The 22,090-nt window shown below is 42.9% G+C and overlaps 8 protein-coding genes across 20 annotated transcripts; 3 read left to right on the forward strand and 5 right to left on the reverse strand.

Annotated features, from left to right (window-relative positions):
* The first annotated feature begins 15 nt into the window (after nt 1-15).
* LOC124313908 (box C/D snoRNA protein 1-like) lies at nt 16-1,696 on the forward strand. The gene is made up of 5 exons (XM_046778752.1): nt 16-327; nt 386-480; nt 548-723; nt 784-924; nt 992-1,696. The coding sequence occupies exons 1-5, from the start codon at nt 96-98 to the stop codon at nt 1,266-1,268; spliced, it is 921 nt and encodes a 306-aa protein (XP_046634708.1). The 5' UTR covers nt 16-95; the 3' UTR covers nt 1,269-1,696.
* Nucleotides 1,579-3,784, reverse strand: LOC124313906 (retinoic acid receptor RXR-like). Of its 6 annotated transcripts, none has more exons than XM_046778746.1 (9): nt 3,686-3,784; nt 3,498-3,599; nt 3,305-3,424; nt 3,057-3,244; nt 2,773-2,985; nt 2,472-2,693; nt 2,314-2,404; nt 2,043-2,176; nt 1,579-1,972 (listed from the first exon to the last, which is right to left on the reverse strand). In XM_046778746.1, exons 3-9 carry the CDS (start codon nt 3,415-3,417, stop codon nt 1,722-1,724), a joined length of 1,212 nt encoding a protein of 403 aa, XP_046634702.1. In that variant the 5' UTR covers nt 3,418-3,424; nt 3,498-3,599; nt 3,686-3,784; the 3' UTR covers nt 1,579-1,721. The 6 variants fall into 6 exon arrangements, with proteins under 6 accessions (XP_046634702.1, XP_046634705.1, XP_046634704.1 ...); XM_046778749.1 differs by having other exon boundaries at nt 2,472-2,684; nt 3,057-3,226; nt 3,673-3,778; XM_046778748.1 differs by having other exon boundaries at nt 3,057-3,226; nt 3,673-3,778.
* Nucleotides 3,785-5,120: 1,336 nt separating this feature from the next.
* LOC124313907 (beta-1,3-galactosyltransferase brn-like) lies at nt 5,121-7,081 on the forward strand. 2 transcript variants are annotated; one of them, XM_046778750.1, is made up of 4 exons: nt 5,121-5,401; nt 5,470-5,549; nt 5,613-6,434; nt 6,506-7,081. In XM_046778750.1, the coding sequence occupies exons 3-4, from the start codon at nt 5,627-5,629 to the stop codon at nt 6,868-6,870; spliced, it is 1,173 nt and encodes a 390-aa protein (XP_046634706.1). In that variant the 5' UTR covers nt 5,121-5,401; nt 5,470-5,549; nt 5,613-5,626; the 3' UTR covers nt 6,871-7,081. The 2 variants fall into 2 exon arrangements, with proteins under 2 accessions (XP_046634706.1, XP_046634707.1); XM_046778751.1 differs by lacking the exons at nt 5,121-5,401; nt 5,470-5,549 and having other exon boundaries at nt 5,647-5,713; nt 5,775-6,434.
* Nucleotides 7,082-7,089: 8 nt separating this feature from the next.
* On the reverse strand, nt 7,090-10,122 carry LOC124313901 (SWI/SNF-related matrix-associated actin-dependent regulator of chromatin subfamily E member 1-like). Of its 4 annotated transcripts, none has more exons than XM_046778735.1 (8): nt 9,920-10,122; nt 9,659-9,709; nt 9,528-9,562; nt 9,369-9,458; nt 9,048-9,305; nt 8,889-8,986; nt 8,393-8,819; nt 7,090-8,326 (listed from the first exon to the last, which is right to left on the reverse strand). In XM_046778735.1, the coding sequence occupies exons 1-8, from the start codon at nt 9,975-9,977 to the stop codon at nt 7,211-7,213; spliced, it is 2,133 nt and encodes a 710-aa protein (XP_046634691.1). In that variant the 5' UTR covers nt 9,978-10,122; the 3' UTR covers nt 7,090-7,210. The 4 variants fall into 4 exon arrangements, with proteins under 4 accessions (XP_046634691.1, XP_046634689.1, XP_046634693.1 ...); XM_046778733.1 differs by having other exon boundaries at nt 9,905-10,122; XM_046778737.1 differs by lacking the exon at nt 9,659-9,709.
* A 1,615-nt stretch (nt 10,123-11,737) lies between these two features.
* LOC124313902 (collagen alpha-1(I) chain-like) lies at nt 11,738-13,786 on the reverse strand. 2 transcript variants are annotated; one of them, XM_046778738.1, is made up of 4 exons: nt 13,697-13,786; nt 13,546-13,628; nt 12,465-13,455; nt 11,738-12,384 (listed from the first exon to the last, which is right to left on the reverse strand). In XM_046778738.1, the coding sequence occupies exons 2-4, from the start codon at nt 13,585-13,587 to the stop codon at nt 11,837-11,839; spliced, it is 1,581 nt and encodes a 526-aa protein (XP_046634694.1). In that variant the 5' UTR covers nt 13,588-13,628; nt 13,697-13,786; the 3' UTR covers nt 11,738-11,836. The 2 variants fall into 2 exon arrangements, with proteins under 2 accessions (XP_046634694.1, XP_046634695.1); XM_046778739.1 differs by having other exon boundaries at nt 13,546-13,631; nt 13,697-13,775.
* Nucleotides 13,787-15,101: 1,315 nt separating this feature from the next.
* On the reverse strand, nt 15,102-16,944 carry LOC124313899. Its single transcript, XM_046778732.1, has 5 exons — nt 16,539-16,944; nt 15,982-16,470; nt 15,834-15,902; nt 15,663-15,752; nt 15,102-15,533 (listed from the first exon to the last, which is right to left on the reverse strand). The coding sequence occupies exons 1-5, from the start codon at nt 16,923-16,925 to the stop codon at nt 15,477-15,479; spliced, it is 1,092 nt and encodes a 363-aa protein (XP_046634688.1). The 5' UTR covers nt 16,926-16,944; the 3' UTR covers nt 15,102-15,476.
* A 727-nt stretch (nt 16,945-17,671) lies between these two features.
* On the reverse strand, nt 17,672-19,791 carry LOC124315029. 3 transcript variants are annotated; one of them, XM_046780385.1, is made up of 7 exons: nt 19,437-19,791; nt 18,942-19,212; nt 18,795-18,848; nt 18,662-18,724; nt 18,341-18,562; nt 17,996-18,252; nt 17,672-17,890 (listed from the first exon to the last, which is right to left on the reverse strand). In XM_046780385.1, exons 1-7 carry the CDS (start codon nt 19,470-19,472, stop codon nt 17,768-17,770), a joined length of 1,026 nt encoding a protein of 341 aa, XP_046636341.1. In that variant the 5' UTR covers nt 19,473-19,791; the 3' UTR covers nt 17,672-17,767. The 3 variants fall into 3 exon arrangements, with proteins under 3 accessions (XP_046636341.1, XP_046636340.1, XP_046636339.1); XM_046780384.1 differs by having other exon boundaries at nt 18,341-18,580; XM_046780383.1 differs by having other exon boundaries at nt 18,341-18,724.
* Nucleotides 19,792-20,670: 879 nt separating this feature from the next.
* Nucleotides 20,671-21,872, forward strand: LOC124313889. Its single transcript, XM_046778725.1, has 2 exons — nt 20,671-20,753; nt 20,870-21,872. The coding sequence occupies exons 1-2, from the start codon at nt 20,742-20,744 to the stop codon at nt 21,722-21,724; spliced, it is 867 nt and encodes a 288-aa protein (XP_046634681.1). The 5' UTR covers nt 20,671-20,741; the 3' UTR covers nt 21,725-21,872.
* The last annotated feature ends 218 nt before the right edge of the window (nt 21,873-22,090 follow it).

Genomic DNA, 22,090 nt, shown 5'->3' on the forward strand with positions numbered 1-22,090 from the left:
GTCTCTAAAGTTTTCAAAAAACATATGTTCGCAGTTCTCTAGTCGTTTCAACCACGTGTGAATAGTTTTTACACGATTTTTACACGCTACACGCAATGGAAGTTGCAATTAAAAGAGATTCAAGCGAAGATGTTCTCAAAACTAGATTGGGAACATGCGAGAAATGCGGTGCTCAAGAGGCTAGGTACAGGTGTCCTCGCTGCGAATTCAGATCGTGTTGCTTGCAGTGTGTCAATCTCCACAAGAAAGAGTTTGATTGCAATGGGATTCGAGACAAGACTCGATTCAAATCCTTGTCTCAATTTACAGAATTGGATCTTTTGAGTGGTAAGAACACATTTTTCATTCCACCAACTTTCTCATCAAGTCAATTGTGTTCCTGTAGATTACCGATTGCTGGAAGAAGCAAGCAGATCAGTTGAAAGTTACTACAGAGATGTCAGCAAAAGAAGTACACGAGTCAATAAAGAACTCCCAACAGTAATTTTTCAGCAAGCGTAGAAGCTGTAAAACTTTTTACGCCAAAATGTATTTTTCCAAATTTCAGCATCTTCACAAACTGAGGTGCACTGCAGCCCAACGAGGAGTCACACTTAGATTTTTGCCCCCAAACTTTACTCGCCACAAACTCAATACAACCTATCTGGACTGGAAAACCAAAAAAATAGATTGGAAAGTGGAATGGAAATTTGTGTGGAAGGATGTCACAACTGTTGAAAATAGGTATTCAAATCAATTTTCTTGCATTATTTAAAATTCCGACTGTTGACATTTGACATTAAGAGTTCCCGAAAATGAGCTTCTTCGGGATGTTTTCACGAAAACCTTAGAAGCCAATTCCAAAAATGTATTTTTGAATGAATCCGATTTAAACAAGGTGCAAATATTCCTGGCGGCCGAACACACACCGGGCCAGAATGGAAGGTATTGTATACATTGTGGCCTTATTATATAGTATAGCCATTCAAAACTTTTGTTTTTATTGTTCAAGGTTCCATCTAATTAGTCTGGACAAGACTCTGGCAGACAATCTCAAGGGAACTGTTATTGTGGAACACCCCATCTTCCAAGTAGTATTAGACCCAGCAGATGAATATCCTTTGATTGGCACTCCGGTCAGGGTCAGAGAGCCAAAAGCGAAGGTGGAAAGAATTGCTGGAGCGACCAACAGCAGTGGCGACAATAACGAGCAAGACGGCCCAGATGGCAAAAAACAGAAATTAACCTTTTTTGACGTTTCAGATGGCGAAGAACACAGCGAGTCTTGAGAATATTTACGTCGCGCATAATTCCATTTCTGTATCTGTTTATTCGAGTATAGAAAGGAACGAATAAAGAAGTGAACACAAAAATGACCAATCATTTATACTCTACATCGAACAAAATTGGGGGGATTAAACAAGAGATAACCGCCACCTTCATCCCACTTGAAACTTTCGTAAATAACTGTTACGACACTACAAGCTAATAAACAACAATGAAATAACTCTGGGATGAAAATGTGATTGATTGGATCCAAGTAAACATTGAAATAGAAGAGAGATTGTCCCGGTAAAGCTAATAGCTAATCCTTAAGGGTTTTAAAAGTACGTTGATAAGCAAGAAAGGGCAAGTAACTTCGTTTGTCTCACCAAATCGCCAAGAAACACTATACAATGCACGAATAGATGTGGTTCCATCAGCTGCAAAGAGAAATGTATAGAAAAACTCGATCGTTTCTATTAAGTCTCTGCAGGCGCTTCCAGCATTTCGAGCAGGAAGGATTCAATGGGTGTGTCTCCGATGAGTTTGAAAAAGAAGAGATGCTCGAGGCATTTGAGGCCGATGGAGCGTAGAGCAGGAAGGCGTAGGAGAAGTTTAGCGAAGCGTCCCGGTTCGTCGGCGTAATTTGTTCGCGTGTATTCCTCAAGCGTGGCGTACACTTTTTCACGCAGAGCTTCCACTTGCGAAACAGATTTTAAGCCTTTAGGATCTGTTAGGAGGGGGAGGATATTGATTCAGTTATAATTGGGCACCTGGAAATTGTGACATATTTTTCTTACCTGGGTTGAACAAGATGATGGCTCTCAGACAACCCAATTCGGCTAGATCGAGTTTCATTTCTCTCATTTTGGAGACGAGTTCGGTAAGCACACGATCAAAGATCGATCCGACGCCAGCCTGGTGAGCCGAGTTCCTGTAAATCAACGTCAATACAACTCGTCAGTGCTTTTCATCTTTTTTTAATGGGTTTGTCAACTACTACTACTAGCATGTGTGGTCATATTTAGAAATAAAAATTTCAAATCAAGTTTTGACGACACGATGACTAACCTGTGAATAACAAGTCCAGTAGCAAGGACGATCCCGTCCTTGACACCGACCGAACGATGAGAAAATGCAGCAATCAGCAGTTCATTCCAGCCTGTTATCAGCATAGAAATGAACATTATTAAATTAATTTGACAACTACTTGGTAGAAGGAATATTACCAGCTCTGAGCAAAACGACTTGGTCATCAAGGGGCAATTCCGTGAAATGTGGGATGTGTTTAGCCCACTCAACCAGTTGGAAAAGTTGCTTATCTGTAGCAGCGCATATATTGCCTAGAGCGGCAGTGGCTGAATTCACCTGGGGCTCGTCCTTGCACTCGACACGTTTTTCAGCTTCCAAAACTCGATCGATTGGCATGTCACCTTGTCCACCTGTAAAATCTCCAATTAAGTCGTTTTTTTTTGGTGCCCCCTGTCTTTTTATTAATCGCCATATTGATTTTTCACTTTTTTCACTTACCACTGGTGGCATCCATATCCATTTCTCCCTTTTCCTTGTTGCGTTGCCTCTCCTCTTGAACGGCTTCTCGCTTCATGCCCATCTGAAGGCATTTCTGATAGCGGCAATACTGGCACCGATTTCTCTGACGCTTGTCAATTAAGCACTGGCGATCTTCACGGCATGCATAAGTCAAGTCTTTCCTGACTGTTCTCTTGAAAAATCCCTTGCAGCCTGTGAATAATAAAACGAAAGGTGTCGAGTGATGAATCATGTAGAAAAAAGGACTGGTGATGTTGTTGCACCTTCGCAGCTGTACACGCCGTAGTGTTTCCCACTGGCTCTGTCCCCACAGATGCTGCACAGGTGTTTGGAGTTGCTGAGCGGATGATTTGGCGGATAGTGTCCGGACTTGGAGCCATTGGAATTGTTCAAGTAACCCGAGTGACCAATGGTGAAGGACGGCTGTGGCAAACTGAAACCCAATCCAGACCTATCATCATCAGATGATCTTTGTTGGTGATTCAATATCATGAGTGAATGTAAGTAGAACCTTGGACTGGTGGGGCTGTTTCCTCCTCCTACAGAACCAGGGCTGAAGCCAGCCATCAATGTAGCTGTATCGGGTTTCATGTCGATCGGCGACTGAGGTCCTAGGCTGGACATGGTCGATCTGTTTGATAATAAGGAAAACACTCAATTATATTACAAAACATTTGATAACGACTAACCAACTGCTCTTTCACCTATTGCGATGTCAGCTGAAAAGGGAAAACCACTTTCACTACTACGATTTCGAGAGTACTCCCTTGGTTACACACCAACACACCTTCTAAATCTGTATTTATCTGGTAAATATTAAGAGTTTGAAAATCAACAAGAGGTGTTGAAGTGGATGAGGTTTAATAAACTCGTATTTACGAAATGAGGTTACGTTGAATAACGTCGGACGATGAAACACTAATAAGAAGCTGCCTCCATGGCGGTCGAGCTATTTGTGTGTCCCTGTGTGTCTATACAAGCAGCGCCATTGGCGGCCATCGCATAGACAACAGCGTAGTATTACCTCTTTTCTATTTAGTGCTCGAGGCTGCGCCATCTGCCATCCAGTTAAACAAAAATACAAGTGAAAGTATTACGTCGCATTTATGTGTTACATGATACAGGGGAGTGATGAACATTCCTTTGAATTTTTACTACTTGGATTTCATCATTGATGCCATTTTATCATTTAAACAAAAACGTATGAAATGACAAATTTCTGACGAGAAAAAATGCATGCACTTACGAAAAAAATATTTAAAAATAAAAACGAGATATTTGTTTGCCAGTAGAAAAGAAAACGAAAGAAAAGGAGTCGCATGAGTGAATCAAAACAGCTCGAAGGCCTTGAAGGATTTCAAGGCCGCGGTACCTTCACGCTCCTACCTTCAAGTCCCGGCCCTGCACAGGTGGGTTATGTCTGCGTTTATACATTCACGATCTTCCGCCGCCGATCGCTGTTGCTACTCTCCTCGCCTTGTTTAGTTTTGTGTACTCTATAACACGACGCTACTCCAAGAGGCCTTTATTTCGTTTTTTTCTTTTTGGGTTGTTGTTGGAATGGTCACCGAAGCAAAGAGAAAAGTTGAAGAACCTTCAGCAGTGGAACAACCAGCTGGCTGAAGCAGCACAGGAAGTTCCCATGCATATATTTTTGTGAGATTTTTAGTTTTCTGAAAGCAATGATCGTAAACCGGCCGCGCCACAGGCTATATTTGATTTTTGTTCACTCTGTTCCAGATTTTCTTGTATGACATAACAATTGTTTGAAGAAAATTTCCTCCTTCGAATATTGTCGGCCTTACTGCACATTGAAACGTAGTATTATTTAATCATGAATGGGCTTCCTATTGGGAAAAATTAAAAATTGCTTTAATTGATTATGATAATTTATTTTGTATTTTTTTGTTCCGGATGACTCGTTTTGGATACAATTCAGCTCAATTAGTAAATGCGTCTCGTCGTAGGTCGTACCCAGAGATCGTACCCGAACAACCGTATCAATTGTGCGCAACGGCTCATCGTTTATTATACGGATAATAACCGGATGGGCTGTGACAGCTAAACATTTTCTTCGTCATTTCCTCCCATCTGCTACCCAATTTTTTCTTTTTGTCACAGCACATTTGGCTTGGGGGATAACCGGATAAATAACAAACAATATCAACAAGAACGATTGGTTTCGGAAACCAGATGTATAAGGTTGCTGAACCCATTTTGAATTTCATTTTCGACACTGGTGGTGACACCTACCAGAGTACTTGGCTGTAAAAACAAATTTTTAGACAAAATTGAATTTTTAACCTTGAACTATTTTTATATGAACTAAAAACAGAAAAATATGAACAAAAGTTTTTTAAATTTTTTATGTGGCAAGTTGATCGATAATTCGATATTCGATAGTTAGTTACGTGGCCCCGCCCCTTTCTACAGTTGTGATCCGAGAAGCAGACAACTGTGTCGTTTCTCCTGTCAACAATATAGGAAATCAAATGAAACGAGAACGTCTAATCAGCGAGATTTGTGTTCGAAATTTGCATCTCATTCATGTTTCCTTGTTCAAGCTGACCTCTTAATCTTAACATCTGAGACTAGGAAAACAGTCATGGTAAGACGGGTGAGGGGGGCAAACGAGGAAAAATATACTACTAACTATCCATTTTTGATTTTCTAAAGAAAACAACCTGTTGCTCCATTGAAAGCGCCGGTAGTTTCATGCGAGTTGCTACGGTCAAGCCATAGATCAATCAACAAAGGTAGACATTGAAATTTGTGTTTTACTTTTTAAAAATAACTGTTACCCTGTTATTATTCATCAGGGTTACAAACATCCATGAATTTACTTGGAAAAATATGGAGGCTCAGGCGGAAATTCACTACATCACCAGTCAAGTCGATTTTTCTGGCAACTTGCTGGCTGGTCATGATTATCTGTTCGACAGTCAGCCTAAACTACATGGGTGTATTCACCCATTTCCTAGAGAAAGATTACTACACAGAGTTTTCATACCCCCTGCACGTCGATCTTCAACCTCTGGTCAAGGATCTGGCCGTGGGAAATGTGCCAGCAGTCAAGCCTATTAATACGTTCAACTACACCTACCTGAAATTGTGTGCGGACAAGTGTGCCAACAACCCGAAACTTTTGCTTGTCGTCAAATCAGCCCTGACTCATTTTGAGCAACGCCAAGCCATCAGAGAAACATGGGGTGATGAAATGCAATTCTCAACTATTTTGATCCGCCGTGTCTTCTTATTGGGCACCGGATTCGACCCTGAAATCCAAAGGAAAGTAGATGAAGAGGATGAGATGTTTAACGACATTGTGCAGGCCGATTTCGTAGATGATTATCACAACAACACGTTGAAGACCATGTCGGGATTCAAATGGGCGGTGGAACATTGTTCACCTGTGCAGTTTGTGGCTTTCTCAGACGACGACATGTACGTTTCCACCAAAAACCTGCTGCGATTCGTCCGCAATCCGTCGACTTACCCGGAAGAAGAAGAACAACTACCTCGCATTGTTCAAGGTATCGAGCACAGGGAACGATCTCTCAAGCAGGAAATCGTGTTGGCTACCCAGGGAGAAGAGTTCAACCAAGCCAGTAATCTCAATGGAAATTTGAAATTGTATGCAGGTGTGTGTTTCTATTGTTTTTAATAATGATTTATGGGCGTTTCTCATTTACTAATTCGATTTGTGTTCCAGGGTACGTTTTCCATTCTCCGCCGCAGCGACACCTGCCAAGCAAATGGTTTGTCTCATTAGAAGAGTACCCGTATCACTTGTGGCCGCCATATGTCACGGCCGGCGCTTATGTTGTATCTCGTGAAGCCTTATTGGACTTGTATTACGCCAGTTTCTACACCAAGTATTTCCGATTCGACGATATCTTCTTGGCACTCGTTGCGCTCAAAGTCAACATTGAACCTGTCCACTGTTCGGACTTTTACTTTTGGAAGAAGGGCTACTCACTATTTGGCTACCAAAACGTCATCGCCTCTCACGGCTACGGCGATCCCGATGAACTGCGAAGTGTCTGGAATGAACAGAAACTTGCTGGTTACGCCTGATAAATTATTGTTTGTTGTAGATTTAATTTTGTTTCATTTGTAAGTCTCATCGTGAATATTTCCTATCGAGACGTTAGAAGACATTCCCACTCTTTTTTAAAAAAATATCCAACTCATATGTTGATTTGATTTATTGCAATCATGAAATCCTTAATTAAAAAGTGTGTAAATACTATCATGAATTACTGAATAGAAATATTGTTCTTTTCGATTTTGCAATCTTGTTCCAAAGTGTATTGTTTATTTTGGACTCCATGCGCGGGATGCTAACAATATCTCAAGATCGCGGGGGGTAAAAATGAAAGTTTAGTTTTAAATTGTGGCGTTCATTTAGAAAAAATCAAGCTTCAGTAGTACTGGGAGGAAGCGTTTGGGGATCCGGAGTCTGACCAACTTCAGGATGTGGCTTCTCTTCCTCTGGTTGTGCGGTTGTCGTTGGTGGTGGCACGGGTAGTTCTTCCGGGGCAGCAGACTCTGAGATGGTGGGCACCTCGTCCTCTTTCTTCTCTGCCACCAATTCTGGTTTGACAGACGGTTCTTCGACTGCAGGTTCGCTAGGAGCACTGGCTGGTTGCTCGGCTGGGATCGAAGGGGTTTCAACGGATGGAGATGGTTCGGCGGGTGCTGGAATTTCGGCTGCAACTGCAGGAGGTTGCTCAGCAGTGACGTTTTCAACTGAGGGGGTCTCTGGAGCCGGTGGTGGCTGAGCTTCGAACGAATGATGAGGTGCCTGTTCAGTCGGTGGTACAGGAGGAGTTGGTTGGCGAGGGGTTTCTACCACCGGAGCGACAGGCAAAGATTCAGATACAATCGCTGGAGGAGCTTCAGTCACAGGATTGTGGGTCACATAAGACTCGGTTGGCACTGGTGCAACAACTGGAAGGGCCTCGACAACTGGGGCAGCTGCGACAGTCGGTTGGATGACTGAGGTCGTTTCAACAACCGGAATTGCTTGGATAATAGGAGCAGCCTCGGCCACTGGAGCAGATTCAATTACAGGAGGAGCAACGGGAATTGGCTCAACTGTAGTCGTAGGAGCGACTTCAACTGAAGGAGCACTCTGTACTGGCGGAGTTTCAATCGCAGGGGTTGGTGGAGGAACATTAACAGCAGCTAATGGCTCTTCACGTCTAATTTCTTCGACTTTGAAAGTCTCAGGGACGGTGGGCTTCGTTTCTTCCGTTTCCATCGGGACAGGAGCAAATGACGACGGTTCCTGGCTCACTACCGGAGTGACAGCGGGTTCTTCCGTCTTGGCTGTCAAAGGAGCAGCCACTGGAGCCACCACTTCCTTCTTGGGCTCTTCTTTCACGACGACCGAGTCTTCCGTTTCCATCGGTTCCACCACCGGAGGAGGCGGAGGTGGAGCGGCAGCAGCAGCTGCCGCCGCAGCGGCCGCGGCAATAGCTGCTTCTTTTTCAGCCTGCAAAGCAGCGACAGCAGCAGCAGCTTCACGCTATCAAATTAAAAAATTCCAAATTAAAAATCTACAACATTTAGAGTTTAAAATTCATTAAAATACTTCGCGCATCAGTTCAGCCTGACGTTCTCTCTCCCTCTCACGTTCCTTCTTGATGATTTCCGTCTGCTGTTCGACCATGGACTGGAAAGTCTCTTCGTCGATGGGCTTGCGACACGTGCGCACCAGATCGTCCTGGAAGACGGAACTCGATTCGACAAATTTGCGCTTCTTGGAATCGAATTTCTCTTCAATCTGCTGCAATTCCGTCTCCAACTTTTTCTGGTGCATCGTCAACGAGTGCACCTGTCTCTTGAGCACCTGCATGCGAGCTGTGGTGACGACCGAACGAACGTCCGGCACCACCACGTCCGAGAAGATTTCGTGCACTAGTCTGTGATTTCGGACGTAGCGGGCGTGGGCCACGTGCTTGACTGACATGCCGTCGTCAATATCTTCTTCATCCTCTGCCGGTTGGATTTCAATGCGTCTATTTTATTAAAAAAGTAAAATTTTAGACATGTCAATTTTGAAATAGTATAAAGATTAAAAATCAAACCTGTCGTTGAAAGCTGCTTTAGCCGACATGCCTCGTTCGCTGGCAGATTCCTTCTCATCTGCTCCCTGTTGAGCTTTGCTCTTGGCAGTGATGTATGCCTAAACGAATTGTGATGATAGTTTCAAACATTTGAGTTTTAATTTTGCTAGAATGAATTACCTGATAAGCTGGGGAATTGTGGTAGGCCTTTAGAGTGCGTTCGTATTCGACCTTTTCCGTTTCGTACTCTTCGACAAATTCTTGCTTGTCGCCGTCGGGCAGATCTCGCCACATTTGGCCAATGATTTTACCAATCTCCCAGAGCTTCAGCTCTTGATTGGCTGCCTTAACTTCATCCCAAACTTTACGAGAATATCTCATGTAGGGCATCAATGGTTTCTCAGGTGCTTTAGGCGGTTTCAATGTGTTGCTGCCACTCTAAACAAACAAAGAAGGTTTAAGTAAAGATATCGGTTATTATGAAAATGGTGAATCGAGTACCACTGCGAATTTGGTCCCAAGTTTTTGGGGGTTGAACTGGGGATGTCCATGAGGATTCATAACAAAAGGATTCTGGTTGCTCGCATCTTTCTAGAAATTTTGAAAATATTGGTGCATTAGCTAAAAATAATTGTTTTCCTTAGACTATGAACCACTTACCGACATTCCCTGGGAGCCAGATGCCCTTAACCGTTCTGCATCAGACATAGAAAACGTTAGTTATACAAGAACATTGGTGCAGCTTGAAGGAAATAAATAATAATTTTTTTCGGGTCAACACAAAAGGGTACCTTTTAGAATGTTAAATGATACAGGCATTCCATGGTTGTGATTCATGGCATCTGAAGCATTAGAGAAAACGTGAAAAAAAAAACTAAGGAACTACATAACAAGCCAACATCTAAGTCTAACGAAATAAAAGTCGGGTGCAAATAAAAAAGTAAACAAACAATAACAAAAATGAATCTAGAAAAGAAAACTAAAAATAACGTGGTGCACGCAACTGAATCAAACTTAGGAACATCGATAGAACATACGAGATGAACCGGTACTTGGAATCGGAGCTGGTGAGGCCATGGCGTTTTGGCGATAATTCTGTGGCAGCGCCATTTTAGTATTATCCGAAACTTATCCGCGTTGTGAATTCAGACCAATCTGAGTAATTTTCCTTTGTAAAAACGGAGCACAAAAAAGTACCAACTAATAGATTTCCCTCGATTGAAAACAACAAACCAAAGCGTCTTTGCCGTAGGTGGTAGTCGTCTGTCACAATTTTGAAGCCTCTTCTCATTTGACATTTGTACGCATTGGGCGGGAGATGGCTAGTTTTCAAATGACGGAGAAATTTTCTTTTGAAAAATGCGAATTAGACTTCTGAGAATCAGATAAATTATGACTTTTGACAATTAAACTTTTAATTTTCAATAATATGTGTATTGTTTATTAATCATTTCCCTTTTAGAGTTTTGTTTTTCTTAGTTTACAGTCACGAAATAGTATAAATATCCACAGATTCCGTATATTACATCAATTGGCTTGTTTCAATGTAAGGCCGGTAAGGCTATAATTTTGTAATTAATTATTGGAAAGATGAATAGGAAACCAAATGTTTCATGCTGATTATGTTAGAATGGGGGCTGGTGTGATTGATGAGAATGATTACCACACTACTCGGACGTAGCCTGGATATGCAGGTGGTAGATTATTGTTAACTATTGTTAACTAGGCTGCCAGGAAGTTATCCTTGTGAGTAGCGTCGCAATTTTGCAACGGTGGTGAAATATAGGTTGATGGGAAGTGGACAAGTGGTATGAATTAGAGTGCAACATCAACTCACTTTATGCTGTGCGTCGCTATTAATACTCAGGTTTTTTATTTGGTTAAGATAGATTTCGAGAAATGATATCTGTACAAAAGACTGATTAACTGAATTAGAAACGTCTTGGAATTGTAAAATTCCAAACGTTTAGATTCTTGTCCTGAATCAGTCAAGAGAGACAGTCCATCACATGACTCGATGAGCGTAACAAATACTGATTTCACCATCAGAATATCAACTATTAGGGTTTGGGCGAAATGGGTGGCGTAGGTGCAGTCGCTAAAGTCTGTTTGTATAGATATTCCAGATTACAACTGCCGCGAAAATGGAGAAATCTGAAAATGCGTCAACTAGCAACCAATGCTCCCAAGTTAATTGCTTACAATGCAATATCAATAGCACCGTAAGGAGAGTTTTTTTTAACCGGACGAACCTGGAGGAATATTTTTTTTTTTGTGAGGGGTCGGGGGGGGGGGTTGGGGGGAAAGGGTGGTAGTCTTGGCTGCGTAATTCTATTTTTTACAATTCGCAATTGCTTTTGGCGCTGCCGGAAGTGGCCTTAAAAAAAAAATTTTTTTTCTGAAAAATGAGCTAGACAGCCTGGAAGTTATCCTAGCGTGTAGCGTCTACATTTGGTAGCGACAGCGTTGCAATAGAGTGATGGTATGCGATATTAATTAGAGTACATCGTCAGCCCACTGTCTACTGCGCACTGATATTAATAAGCGGGTTTTTTATTTGGTTAAGATAGATTTCGAGAAATGATATCTCTTCAAAAGACTGATTGACTGAATTTGAAAGGTTTTGGAATTGTAAAATTTATCCAAGCGTTTAAATTCTTGTCCTGAATCAGTCTAGAATGACAGTTTATCATACCACTCGATGAGCGTAGCAAATACTGATTTAACCATCAGAATATTAACTATATCAAATGTATTGTTTATTAATCATTTCTCTTTTAGAGTTTTGTTTTTCTTAGTTTACAGTCACGAAATAGTATAAATATCCTCAGATTCCGTATATTACATCAATTGGCTTGTTTCAATGTAAGGCTATAATTTTGTAATTAATTATTGGAAAGATGAATAGGAAACCAAATGTTTCATGCTGATTATGTTAGAATGGGGGCTGGTGTGATTGATGAGAATAATCACCACACTACTCGAACGTAGCCCGGATATGCAGGTGGTAGATTATTGTTTTGGTAAGACTGTCCTGAATATTCTGAAGCAGGCCCACTTGGGTAAAATGACGAGCTGGCCGGCTTATTACTTTGAGGTTCGTCGGACCAGAAAGATCCAAAGAAGTCAGAGAACGAAGAGCTGGGTCTAGAACTGATGGGTCTACCATAGGGTCTACCTGAACCATAACTGCTGGCGGTGCCTGGTTTTCCACGAGGCCCGACAGGCCCAACTGCTCCGGTTTTTCCAGGGTAGCCATTAGCACCTTTTTTTCCTTGGGGACCAACTCCACCAGCTGGTCCAGCTTTTCCAGGATAACCAGGAGCTCCCTCATTACCTGGTTTGCCTTCTGGGCCGACAGGACCAATGGGTCCAATATCTCCAGGAAGACCAGGAGAGCCATTAGGGCCAGGTTTACCTTTTGGACCTTTCGGACCTATTCCACCAGGATTGCCTGGTGTTCCCGTCGGACCAGGTTCACCATCCTTGCCTGATTTGCCTTCCTCTCCTGGAGCGCCTATAATAAGTCCAATTAAATTTGTTTGATGTAATCAAGTCATTAAAACGAGAATATAGTTAAGAAACAAAATTGTATACCTGTTTGACCGGGAGAGCCGGGCGATCCGTCTTTTCCAGGCTCACCAGGTGCACCAGTGAGACCATCTTTGCCGGGTGACCCGGGGTCTCCTGGCGTTCCACGTTCTCCTTCCGGCCCGATGGGTCCAACAATTTCGCTAGGTCCACCGGGCAAACCGTCTTTACCAGGTGCTCCAGGATTGCCATTGAATCCGTTGTCGCCCTTTGGTCCAGGCCCACCGGGGACACCATTCAAACCAGGTTTGCCTGGATTACCTTCCAATCCAATTTTTCCTTGTGGGCCGATGGATCCAACTGGGCCAGGATTGCCTGGAGCTCCATCTTTCCCGGGCATTCCCGATAAACCGGGGGGTCCTGCGACCTTGGATGGAAGAGTCAATCCTGGTGCACCAATGTCACCTTTCGGTCCCTGGACTCCTGATTCCCCTGGGAATCCGTCTTTTCCTGGATTTCCAGGTGCTCCAGGTAGGCCAGGTTCGCCATTAAAACCAGGATCTCCTCTCTCGCCCTTCACTCCTGGTGTTCCAGGATCACCAGCAGCCCCCGTATTACCTGGATCACCCCTCTCTCCTTTGGTTCCAGGAGCGCCTGGGTTGCCCAATTTTCCTTTTGGACCGGGTCCTCCAGGAGTACCAGGATCACCTGCAATTCCATCGTCACCTTTTGGCCCGTCCGGCCCTCTCTCGCCAGGATTTCCAGGCGGACCAGGAATAAGTTCGTATTGGCTGTTGCCGTAAAATGATTCTCCTTCGGGTCCAGGTGGACCAGGCAGTCCTATCAGCGATGGGAATTGGTCCAATAACATTTCCCATATTTTCTGAGGATCCTGGTCATTTTGGTAAGAACCTGCCGGGGTCTTGTATGATGGATTCAGCGATGGCCGGGACCACTGCTGCTCTCTGTAGAGGGAATCTTTTTCATCGCCATAGTAACCATCCCACTCGGATTGTGGGGTTGAAAAAACGGTTGCAGTGAAAATTAATGCACAGACCTAATCAAACAATTTCGCGAATAAATGGAAATTCGCATTTGAGAAAAGTTTAAATTTTCGCGGGTAAATGAATTTTTCAGATCAACTTACCCAAACTCGCATTGTTTCTTCACAGAGACTGGAACCAGCCATAATAAAATTTACTACAAGGACTCTGAAATTCTAAACTTAATCTATTTGGAGTTGAAATAATTTTAACAGTTAAAATGGAAATAAAATGGCAATAATATAATATGGGTACCTTCTCCAGGCAGCAGCAGTTGTTGCGGCAATTGTTTCGACGCCAACACTGACTCGAGCTTACAGATTGTCATTTGCTTTTTAATCCCCTGGACCACATAACCAGCCAAACATAAAATGGGCGGTTGATGACAAAAAAATGAAAGTGCGCATAGCTTGCGCCATTGTCTAAACATCTATGTATACACCTCACCGAAAGTATAACTTGTCGGCTGGGAAAACTGGATGCAGTAGTCCCGCGCCGAGAAATTTAATATAATAATGGGTTTTTCATATAGTTTCGTGTACATAAGAATTGTAGGTAGCAACTTGGCACTCTCACTTCTTCAATTTGAATCTTTCGTATAGACGTTATTTTCCAGCAGCCATCCAATTCAAAGAAGAAAAGAATGGCGAAGTGTTTTAACATCATTTTAGATGAACACATTGGCCTTTTGTTGCGCTCGGTTGATGCTCTCTGCTGATGGTTATAACACGTCGTAGATATATAGTGGGCATGTTATTATGCTGGCAACTCTCTACGTGTACATAAGAAATGGGTGAATGGGCCTCGTGCCCTTTTTTCTGGTCCCGTGATTTTATAGACGTGCACATATTAGTTCGCCACGGGGAAAACTTTCCAACTTACGTGCTAGTAACGAAAGCATGAAGTAGCCTAATATGCGATCTGCTCGACTAGAAAGAAAAGCCATCATCACAGCAACAGCCAGCACCTTCACTTGGCAATGAACTAAAATGATTTATATTATCTAAAACCAATAAATTATAGACGCGTTTATCACTTTTCTCAATAGTTTTCTTTCTACAAAATGACAAACAATTTCCAAATATTCCACATCCATTTCAAGAGCGGCGCGATTTCCGAAAGTTGTTGTATTAGGCTATATAGTTTTATATAAAGGCTACTTATATTATAGGAAAGCGAAGATTGCCAACATCACCAAAATCAAACATAGCGCGCGCCTATAAAAGATGCAAATAGTCCTACCGGGAAACTCGCATAGCGAGCGCAGGGATCAAAATTTGCAATTTAAAACTCTTATACTATCTAGCTACTAGCACGTAGACACGTTGATTCTATATGAAACGTGTGACGCACGGAATATAGCGCATGTTTTCTTTATGGATTTTTGTTTTCGTTTGGGCTAATAGACCCTGTTTCTGTTCATCTTGTTCTGGCGATCATTTGCTGATAAAAGAATAAATTCAAACCAAAAATATGAAAAGCAACAGTCTGATTTTCAAAAACATTTATTTTCTTAGAATATAGTGTGATGCAAATATGTAGTAGGCCCAGCACTCGACCGGCTCTAACGATTCGTAGACATTGGAGGAAAAAGTATATAATAGACGACGAATTCTAATATTATGGAGAAAACGTCAGAATAATAATATACGCTACATGAACATTTTTAGGCTTGCAGCACACAATAAGAATACAGCATCAACTCGTCCAGAACAAAGCGCAATAATAATTGGGAAAAAACCGGCTTGGAGTATTATGCAATAACAATACACTATATGAGCGGGGTTTTTTCAGTTTCTGTAATAATTTGTTTCGCAGCGTTCTTTCTTTATATGTTCAATTATTTACTTTGCAAACATAGAAAGTAGTAGGATATAGTATAGACGGTTGGCTGCCTGGCCGCGTGATGCTGTGTATGTAGACAGTACGCAAAGCACTTATATACGGCCGAGTACATAAGCATCACGTATAGCCATACATCCAGAGATTTACACGTTTATAGGATTCCCATATCCCTTTGATCCAGACGCGCGGTTTAAGTCGACGACGCTTGGCAGAGAATGGCCACGTATGTGAGTGCGCTACCCAACAACTGTATAAATTTCATAAAAAGATAATTTCATATTAGTCAGCAATGATCGAAATGGTCAAAGAAATGGGTCAATTGAAATTATTTGTAATTGCTGGAATGAAATTTCTTGTATGATATAGGCCTATATACCGTTGGTAAAAGTCTGAGGTTGATATCGAAGAATTCCATCGCCGTAATCTTGGGTCCAGCGTGTGTCACCTCCATCACCACTGTATTCAGCTTATTATGAAAGTATTAATTGATATTGAATTATTACTCCTTTTCTATTTCAAATAGTAACAGTTTTAAATGATATAGTACTTTAATTTGGGTGAAGAGATCAGAAGTCAATGGCTGCAGACTTCGAATCGAAGCCGCCGTTCGTCCAGCCTGATGTCAATTGATTTTTTTGTAATTATTTTAAATCATTCTGTGCTGGGAATGAAATAATATAATCTTCTTTATATACCTCGGCTTGCAGACGGTAGGGCTCGTAGATGAGGACGATGAGCAAAATGAATTTCTTGATGAAAATGTAGACGAAGAGAAAAGGGACGGGCTCAAAGTCCCTCATGGAGCGAACGATCTCGAACGAGGTGGTGATGAAAGTCACAAAGACGTTGACGATGGTCATGAGCATGACCAGACCCAAGGAGCTGTTGATCAGCTCGACCAGCCTACAGGCCAGGGCGTGATTCCTGCGCCACTTTTCCAGCCGGATGTTCAGGATCCTGGTCGAGTAGAATGGGGCGAATTTCTTGGCCTCGTCCAGGTAAGCGATTTGCTCGTTGAGTCCCTGGAACACCAGAGTGACGATCCTGGTCAACACGCAAAAGAGGAAGTAGACGCTCATGGCCGTCGTCCGCGAGATGTTGGCCAGCACGATGGCCAGCGGCCTCATCACCCCCATGTCCCAGTAGGAAGATTGGATCGAGACAAAGATGTGGATGATGCAATCCTACGCAAAATTACAAATGAATCAGCACCAAAGTCTACAACAATAATTAGAATTGAAGGAAATCTTACGGTGAAGAGGAGAGAAAATCCAACTAGGACGACCTTCCTGCACTTGTGGTAGAACGACGACTTGAAGTTGAGGTTCTCCTGGATGAGGATCAGGGCGTCCCACACGGCGGACCAGTTGGAGGTCAGCGACACGATGAAGAATCCGGCGTGGACGCCGATGAGGACGCAGGTGTAGTTGAGGTGCTCGATGCCGACGTTGATGAGGTTGGCCGTCGTCAAATTGGCGCCGTCCGGGCCCAGACCGTTGGCCTTGAGCCGCATGACCCCGCGGACGAACGAGGTGCAGTGGAGAGCAACGGTCGACACGACCATGACCGAGCCGATCAGCAGCAAACAAATCGACTGATGCTGCTGGCGATTGCTGGCCGGTTTCTTGGTTGGACCCATTTGGAATCCAAAGATCTTCATCCACACGATCAGCGGCCACAGACTTTCTTCGACGCTGAACATAATCCAAATTATATTTAGTCCTAAATAATATAGTATAAAAGGTGCTGCTGCGTGCGGTGAGGCAACCTGTCGTCGAATGACAGAAAAACGAAGACGGAGGGGGATCGTCTATGGGCGATCACCGCTTGGTTTGTGCGTCACATCGATTATTATTATATACGAGCACATCGCTATGTGTTGCTGCGCACTTGGCCCCCTCGCGTCTAATAAGATGCAGCACAGCCTCAACCGAGAATATTGATCAAATCGACACGTGCTGCTGCTGCCCTATACTACTACATGTAGAGTTGAAAAAGGAATAACATTTTGAAATCGCATCACTCAGACTAGCTACCGTATATAAATATTAACTCAGGGGCCAGCATGGCAGATTGCTGGCCGACGTTGTCTGTCATGTACAGCAAACAAGTATGTAGCACACGCAAATTTTGGGCGCGTACTCCGCCGTAAATATGTACACACGAGATGTAAGGCAATAAATTTGTCGAACTTTATTAAACCAGCAGTTTTTCGAACTCAATAACTTATATTTAATTTTTAGGCCTTTTAAACGCTTTTATAACGATGTGACTTCTTATATTTTGTTACATGGGGGATGGGGACTCTTCTTATCTTTTATATATGATATATAATAAATTTTAAAAAAAAATTTCCAAATTTATTAGGAAACAAAAAGAAGAAGAAAATGTTATAAATTTTGTATTCGTGAAAATAGTTTGTACAATGACGCAAATTGAGTTGAATAATTTAAACAAAAAAAGAAGCGGCAAATGTCCTTATTAAGGACTGGAAGCCCAAACACATGCCATTGTGTATTTCTCTGATGCTAAGGTACCGGTTACGATAAGTTGGATGAATCCTGCCTCTTCCCTTGGCTTGTACGGCAACACTGGCCCATTTTGCTATGGAAACATTCAACAATAAAACAGAAAATATTATGTTTCCTTAATTGCTTCTGCCTCTTGCTGTAAGTCAATTGAGAGCGCGTAGAATTTAAACTCTCATACCGTTGTAACCGTAACATCTGTGGGAATGTAGGGACATGTCATTTTGACTTTAGTGTTGGGAGCTGCGGCAACTACTCCGACGACCGCAGTGGCAACGCTGGCGGCGATGTTCTTATTCTTCTTTTTCAGGTAACGGCCGAAGCTCTTGCGACCGCCACTTCCGGCGCTGCTGCTCGGAAACAAAATGAAAATGGTGCCACTGGACGCGATGGAAGCCACCGAGCAGGTACCCAAGGAAGAACCGAAACTCTCGCAAGCTATAAGAACATGTGAAATTATTTAAAAGAATTATTTTGGAAGACAAAAAAAATGAATTTGATTTAATTCATTTTTTAATTAATTAACCTGTAACTGTCAAAATGATATGCTCGGGGAGTGTAGGACATTCGACGGCGGAGACGGTGGGACACACGGGACAATCTATTGATGCCACGCTGTCCGGTAACAATTCCGATTGTTTCTTGTTGATGAGCCTCTGTCCGCCCACGTAGATGTTGGTGATGCCGAAAAACTGGGCCAGCGTTTCGTTATTGCTGTTGGTCTCCGGCAACATCAGGAGTGGCGACTCTTGGAACGAGACGTAATCTTCATTCCCGTCAACCGATTTCGCTACTCCCCAGAATTTCGGGTAATTAATACCAGCAGCAGGGCCGGCGGCGTTATTACCTGTTTGATTGATGGCGAGGGAATTCACGGTCTCTGCAAGCTGATTGATTTCATTTTCCACGGCTGTATATAAATCGCAGCAGACATTCAAGAAATTAAGTAAATGTATAGAATAACAAAAATTGAGAGTCACCAGCGATTTTGTCCTGGCTGTCGTCTGTCGGTGGTTCTCCTCTCGATTGACGTTCTTATATCAATTTCGAATAATTATTTTTGATAATATTATTTCATTTTTAGAATACAAAAGAGCTTATATAGTATATGATGTGTATAATTATACCTTCGAGTGTATCGGTTTCTAGACTATCCACAGATCGCTTGACGATTTTGGACAGGTTGATGGAAGGTGATGGGATCTGCTGCTGTCGCTCCGAATGGAAATGAAAATGCCATCGAGGCTGATGCTGGCGATAGATTAGCTCGTCATCTGAGACGACCAAAGGGCGATGGGAGAGTCGATGCAGCTGTCGAGATCGAGCAGTGCTGCTGATTGGCCAATTCATCGCCGGATTTCCATCGATGCCGATCGATAACCAACTCTCCACCAAGAACTAATGTGCAGCAATGTAAAAGATTATATGTGCGCCCAAAATAATTTAGGCAGCACCGACACTATATTAATGCTGTTGATCTCCCTTGCGTCAGCAGCACAAGTTTGGTATTACAATATAGCGCCCGGCAACAAGTTGTATTTTATAACGAGTATTAATTCACCAACACCATTGCGCAAGTGCATATGTTACCTAACAGGAATTATTGATAGTTTTGTATTTACCAGTAAAGTTGTGATGCTGATGATAACTTTCCACATCTTCACTGGGGAGAGATTTCTATATTAGGGATCCGCAAAGCACGTCCAGTTCTGAAACTGTTGCCAGGAGAAATGCTCTGCGGCAGTGATGCGATACATAGTAGCGGCTGTGCTGACCAGGGATATGTTTCGGCATATACGAAAATATTTACCGGGAAATTTCCATACATAATAATACGGCCGATATATATAATAAGTGTAACTGTGACAAGCCAAAACTCCTCCCCCGTTGCTGCTGGCTTTACACAAATTCCCAACTTTATGAATTGCACATCAGGGCGGAACTTATTTTTCGGCCCATCCACCGTGACGTGTGTATGCACTATATGCAACTGACGTTCAGTATGCCACATGCGGCCACATGCACCTGTTTCACCCTTGGTTGTATATAAATAATATACCGCTGTGGTAAATCACTTGTTTTGGCACCTCATGTAGATCATCACACGACATCATCGCAATGATCTATTATATGTGTAGCGTGGGAATGGGCAGGAAATGACATATGTTGACCGTGGCTGTAATTTTTATGCAGTAGTACAGCCAGTAGTAGGTTATTATGCGAAATAAAACAGCTGATTCTGATTGCGGATGTTGTTGTTTTTTTTTTAAATTAAAATTCGACGTATAACGATTGTGACAAAATAATAGCTTAAGGTAATAATATTAGACTGGACTGATGAAGTTTTGGGCGTGGTGGTAGATATATGCTGTAGCCTATATAAGGTGGACTATATTTAAAGCTGATGGTTAAAAAGTCACTTTTTTTTGGTCTTATGATAATGGGAATAAAGATTATAAAACCCGGAAGATTTCAAATTCTTGCTGAGGGTCAACAAAAATCAATCTTCAATATACGCCTGAAAGGCTGAAAGTGATTGTACATGGACTCTAGAATATATATTTGGTATATATATATATATATACATATTATTAACAGCGTCATTGTTGCACCTTGGAATGTATAACAAGGCCGCTTATTTATAAGCAGTCAATAATGCTCAAGCCAGAACGAGGGCAGACAATTTTTTGTGTCCAGCCAGTTGGTGTTTGGAAAAAACAACATCTACTATGTATTTTCCAACTCTTTTCTGCCGTTTCACTGGTCCAATTTTTCCGCAATCTCTTACAACCGGTTTCCACCAGCAGCAAAGCGGCAGGGTGTCTATTTTGACCTTTTGGAAATACAAGTATAAAAGGGACACCTGCGAATCGAGTCAGTCACCAACTTCTCGTCTCAGCTCCTACATTCATTTCTGCGAAAATAAGATGAAATTCATCGTAAGTCCTTTTCAATAAATTTAATTATATTGTATACTTTGCAAACATGTTTTTGAAGTCGTCTAATAAAATATATATAGCCTATAGTAATTATATTAATAAATCGTCCATCACAGGTCGCTTGTCTTTTGGTTTTGGCTGTTTCCGTCCATTCCCAATGGCCGAACAACTTCGGGTACGGTCTCAATCCTGCTGGGTATTTTGGCGGATTCAACGGCCTCTACCCGGGTTACGCCGGATTCCCAGCAGCTGGACCTTTTTACGGACATCCAGGACGATTCGTCAACTACCCAGCTGCATCTCTGCCTGCCTATGACGCCTTCGGCAACCAAGTCGGAGGCTATGGTCAAGTGCAGGACACGCCGGAAGTGGCCCAGGCCAAAGCGGCTCACTTTGCCGCCCACGCCGCCGCCAGGGCCCGTCTCTTTACTCCCGTCGTAGCGGCTCCTGTTGCTGTTCCTGTCGCTGCTGATGCTGCTGTGGCTCCCACTCTGGCTATGGAAACTGCTGCTTCTTCGCTGGTAGAAACTGTTGCCACTCCGGTGGTTGAAACCGTTTCCGCTCCGGTCGTCGAAACTGATGTTGCCGCTCCGGTCGAGTCTGTCGCTGTTGCCACTCCCATCATGTCCCGCAATAAGCGACTGATTCAGTTGGCTCCTCAGCACGTCAACTCATCTCCTTTCGCTTACAACTATGCTTCTCCTTTCGCTTATTACAATCACTATGCTGGCTCTCCTTTTGCTTACTCCAACTTTGGCACACCTTTCGGCTACAACTATGGCTCTCCTTATTTCGGCTATCACTTTGGAAACCCTTTCACCTATAACGGCCAATATTATCCCACGGCTTATAATAACTTTGCTGCTGCTGCTGCTGTTGAGGCGCCGGTTGTTGTCGCCTCTCCTGCTGTCGCCGAAACCAACGCAGACAGCGTCGTCGCACATCTGACGCAACAGCAATCGTCGCAATAGCCTAATGTTTCGACGAATTGTTACGGTTATACGCAGGTTTTGTATACCCTACATTATCCATTCCTGATTCTTTCTTTTTTTCATCTGTACAATAGTTGTCGCCATTTTTCGCTGCCAAAGTTAATGAAATACAATCGTGTGAGTCAAATCTCTGATGTTGAACAATTTTCAAATCCATATATAATAAAAGAACAAGCTTTTTTGGGAGGAGCCTGTGTCTGTGCCGCTGAGAGCACGCTGTGATTGGTCAGTCCAGTCGCCCTTCAAGAGGGTGAAAACCGCCGCAGGTTTTCACCCTCCTTGCTGATGGTCAAAGAGGGGGGTCGCTGCAAAGGGGAAAGGGGGGAAAGACAATGGGGTAAATTT

This window comes from Daphnia pulicaria, chromosome 10 (assembly GCF_021234035.1).
Source record: "Daphnia pulicaria isolate SC F1-1A chromosome 10, SC_F0-13Bv2, whole genome shotgun sequence".
Taxonomy (NCBI): domain Eukaryota; kingdom Metazoa; phylum Arthropoda; class Branchiopoda; order Diplostraca; family Daphniidae; genus Daphnia; species Daphnia pulicaria.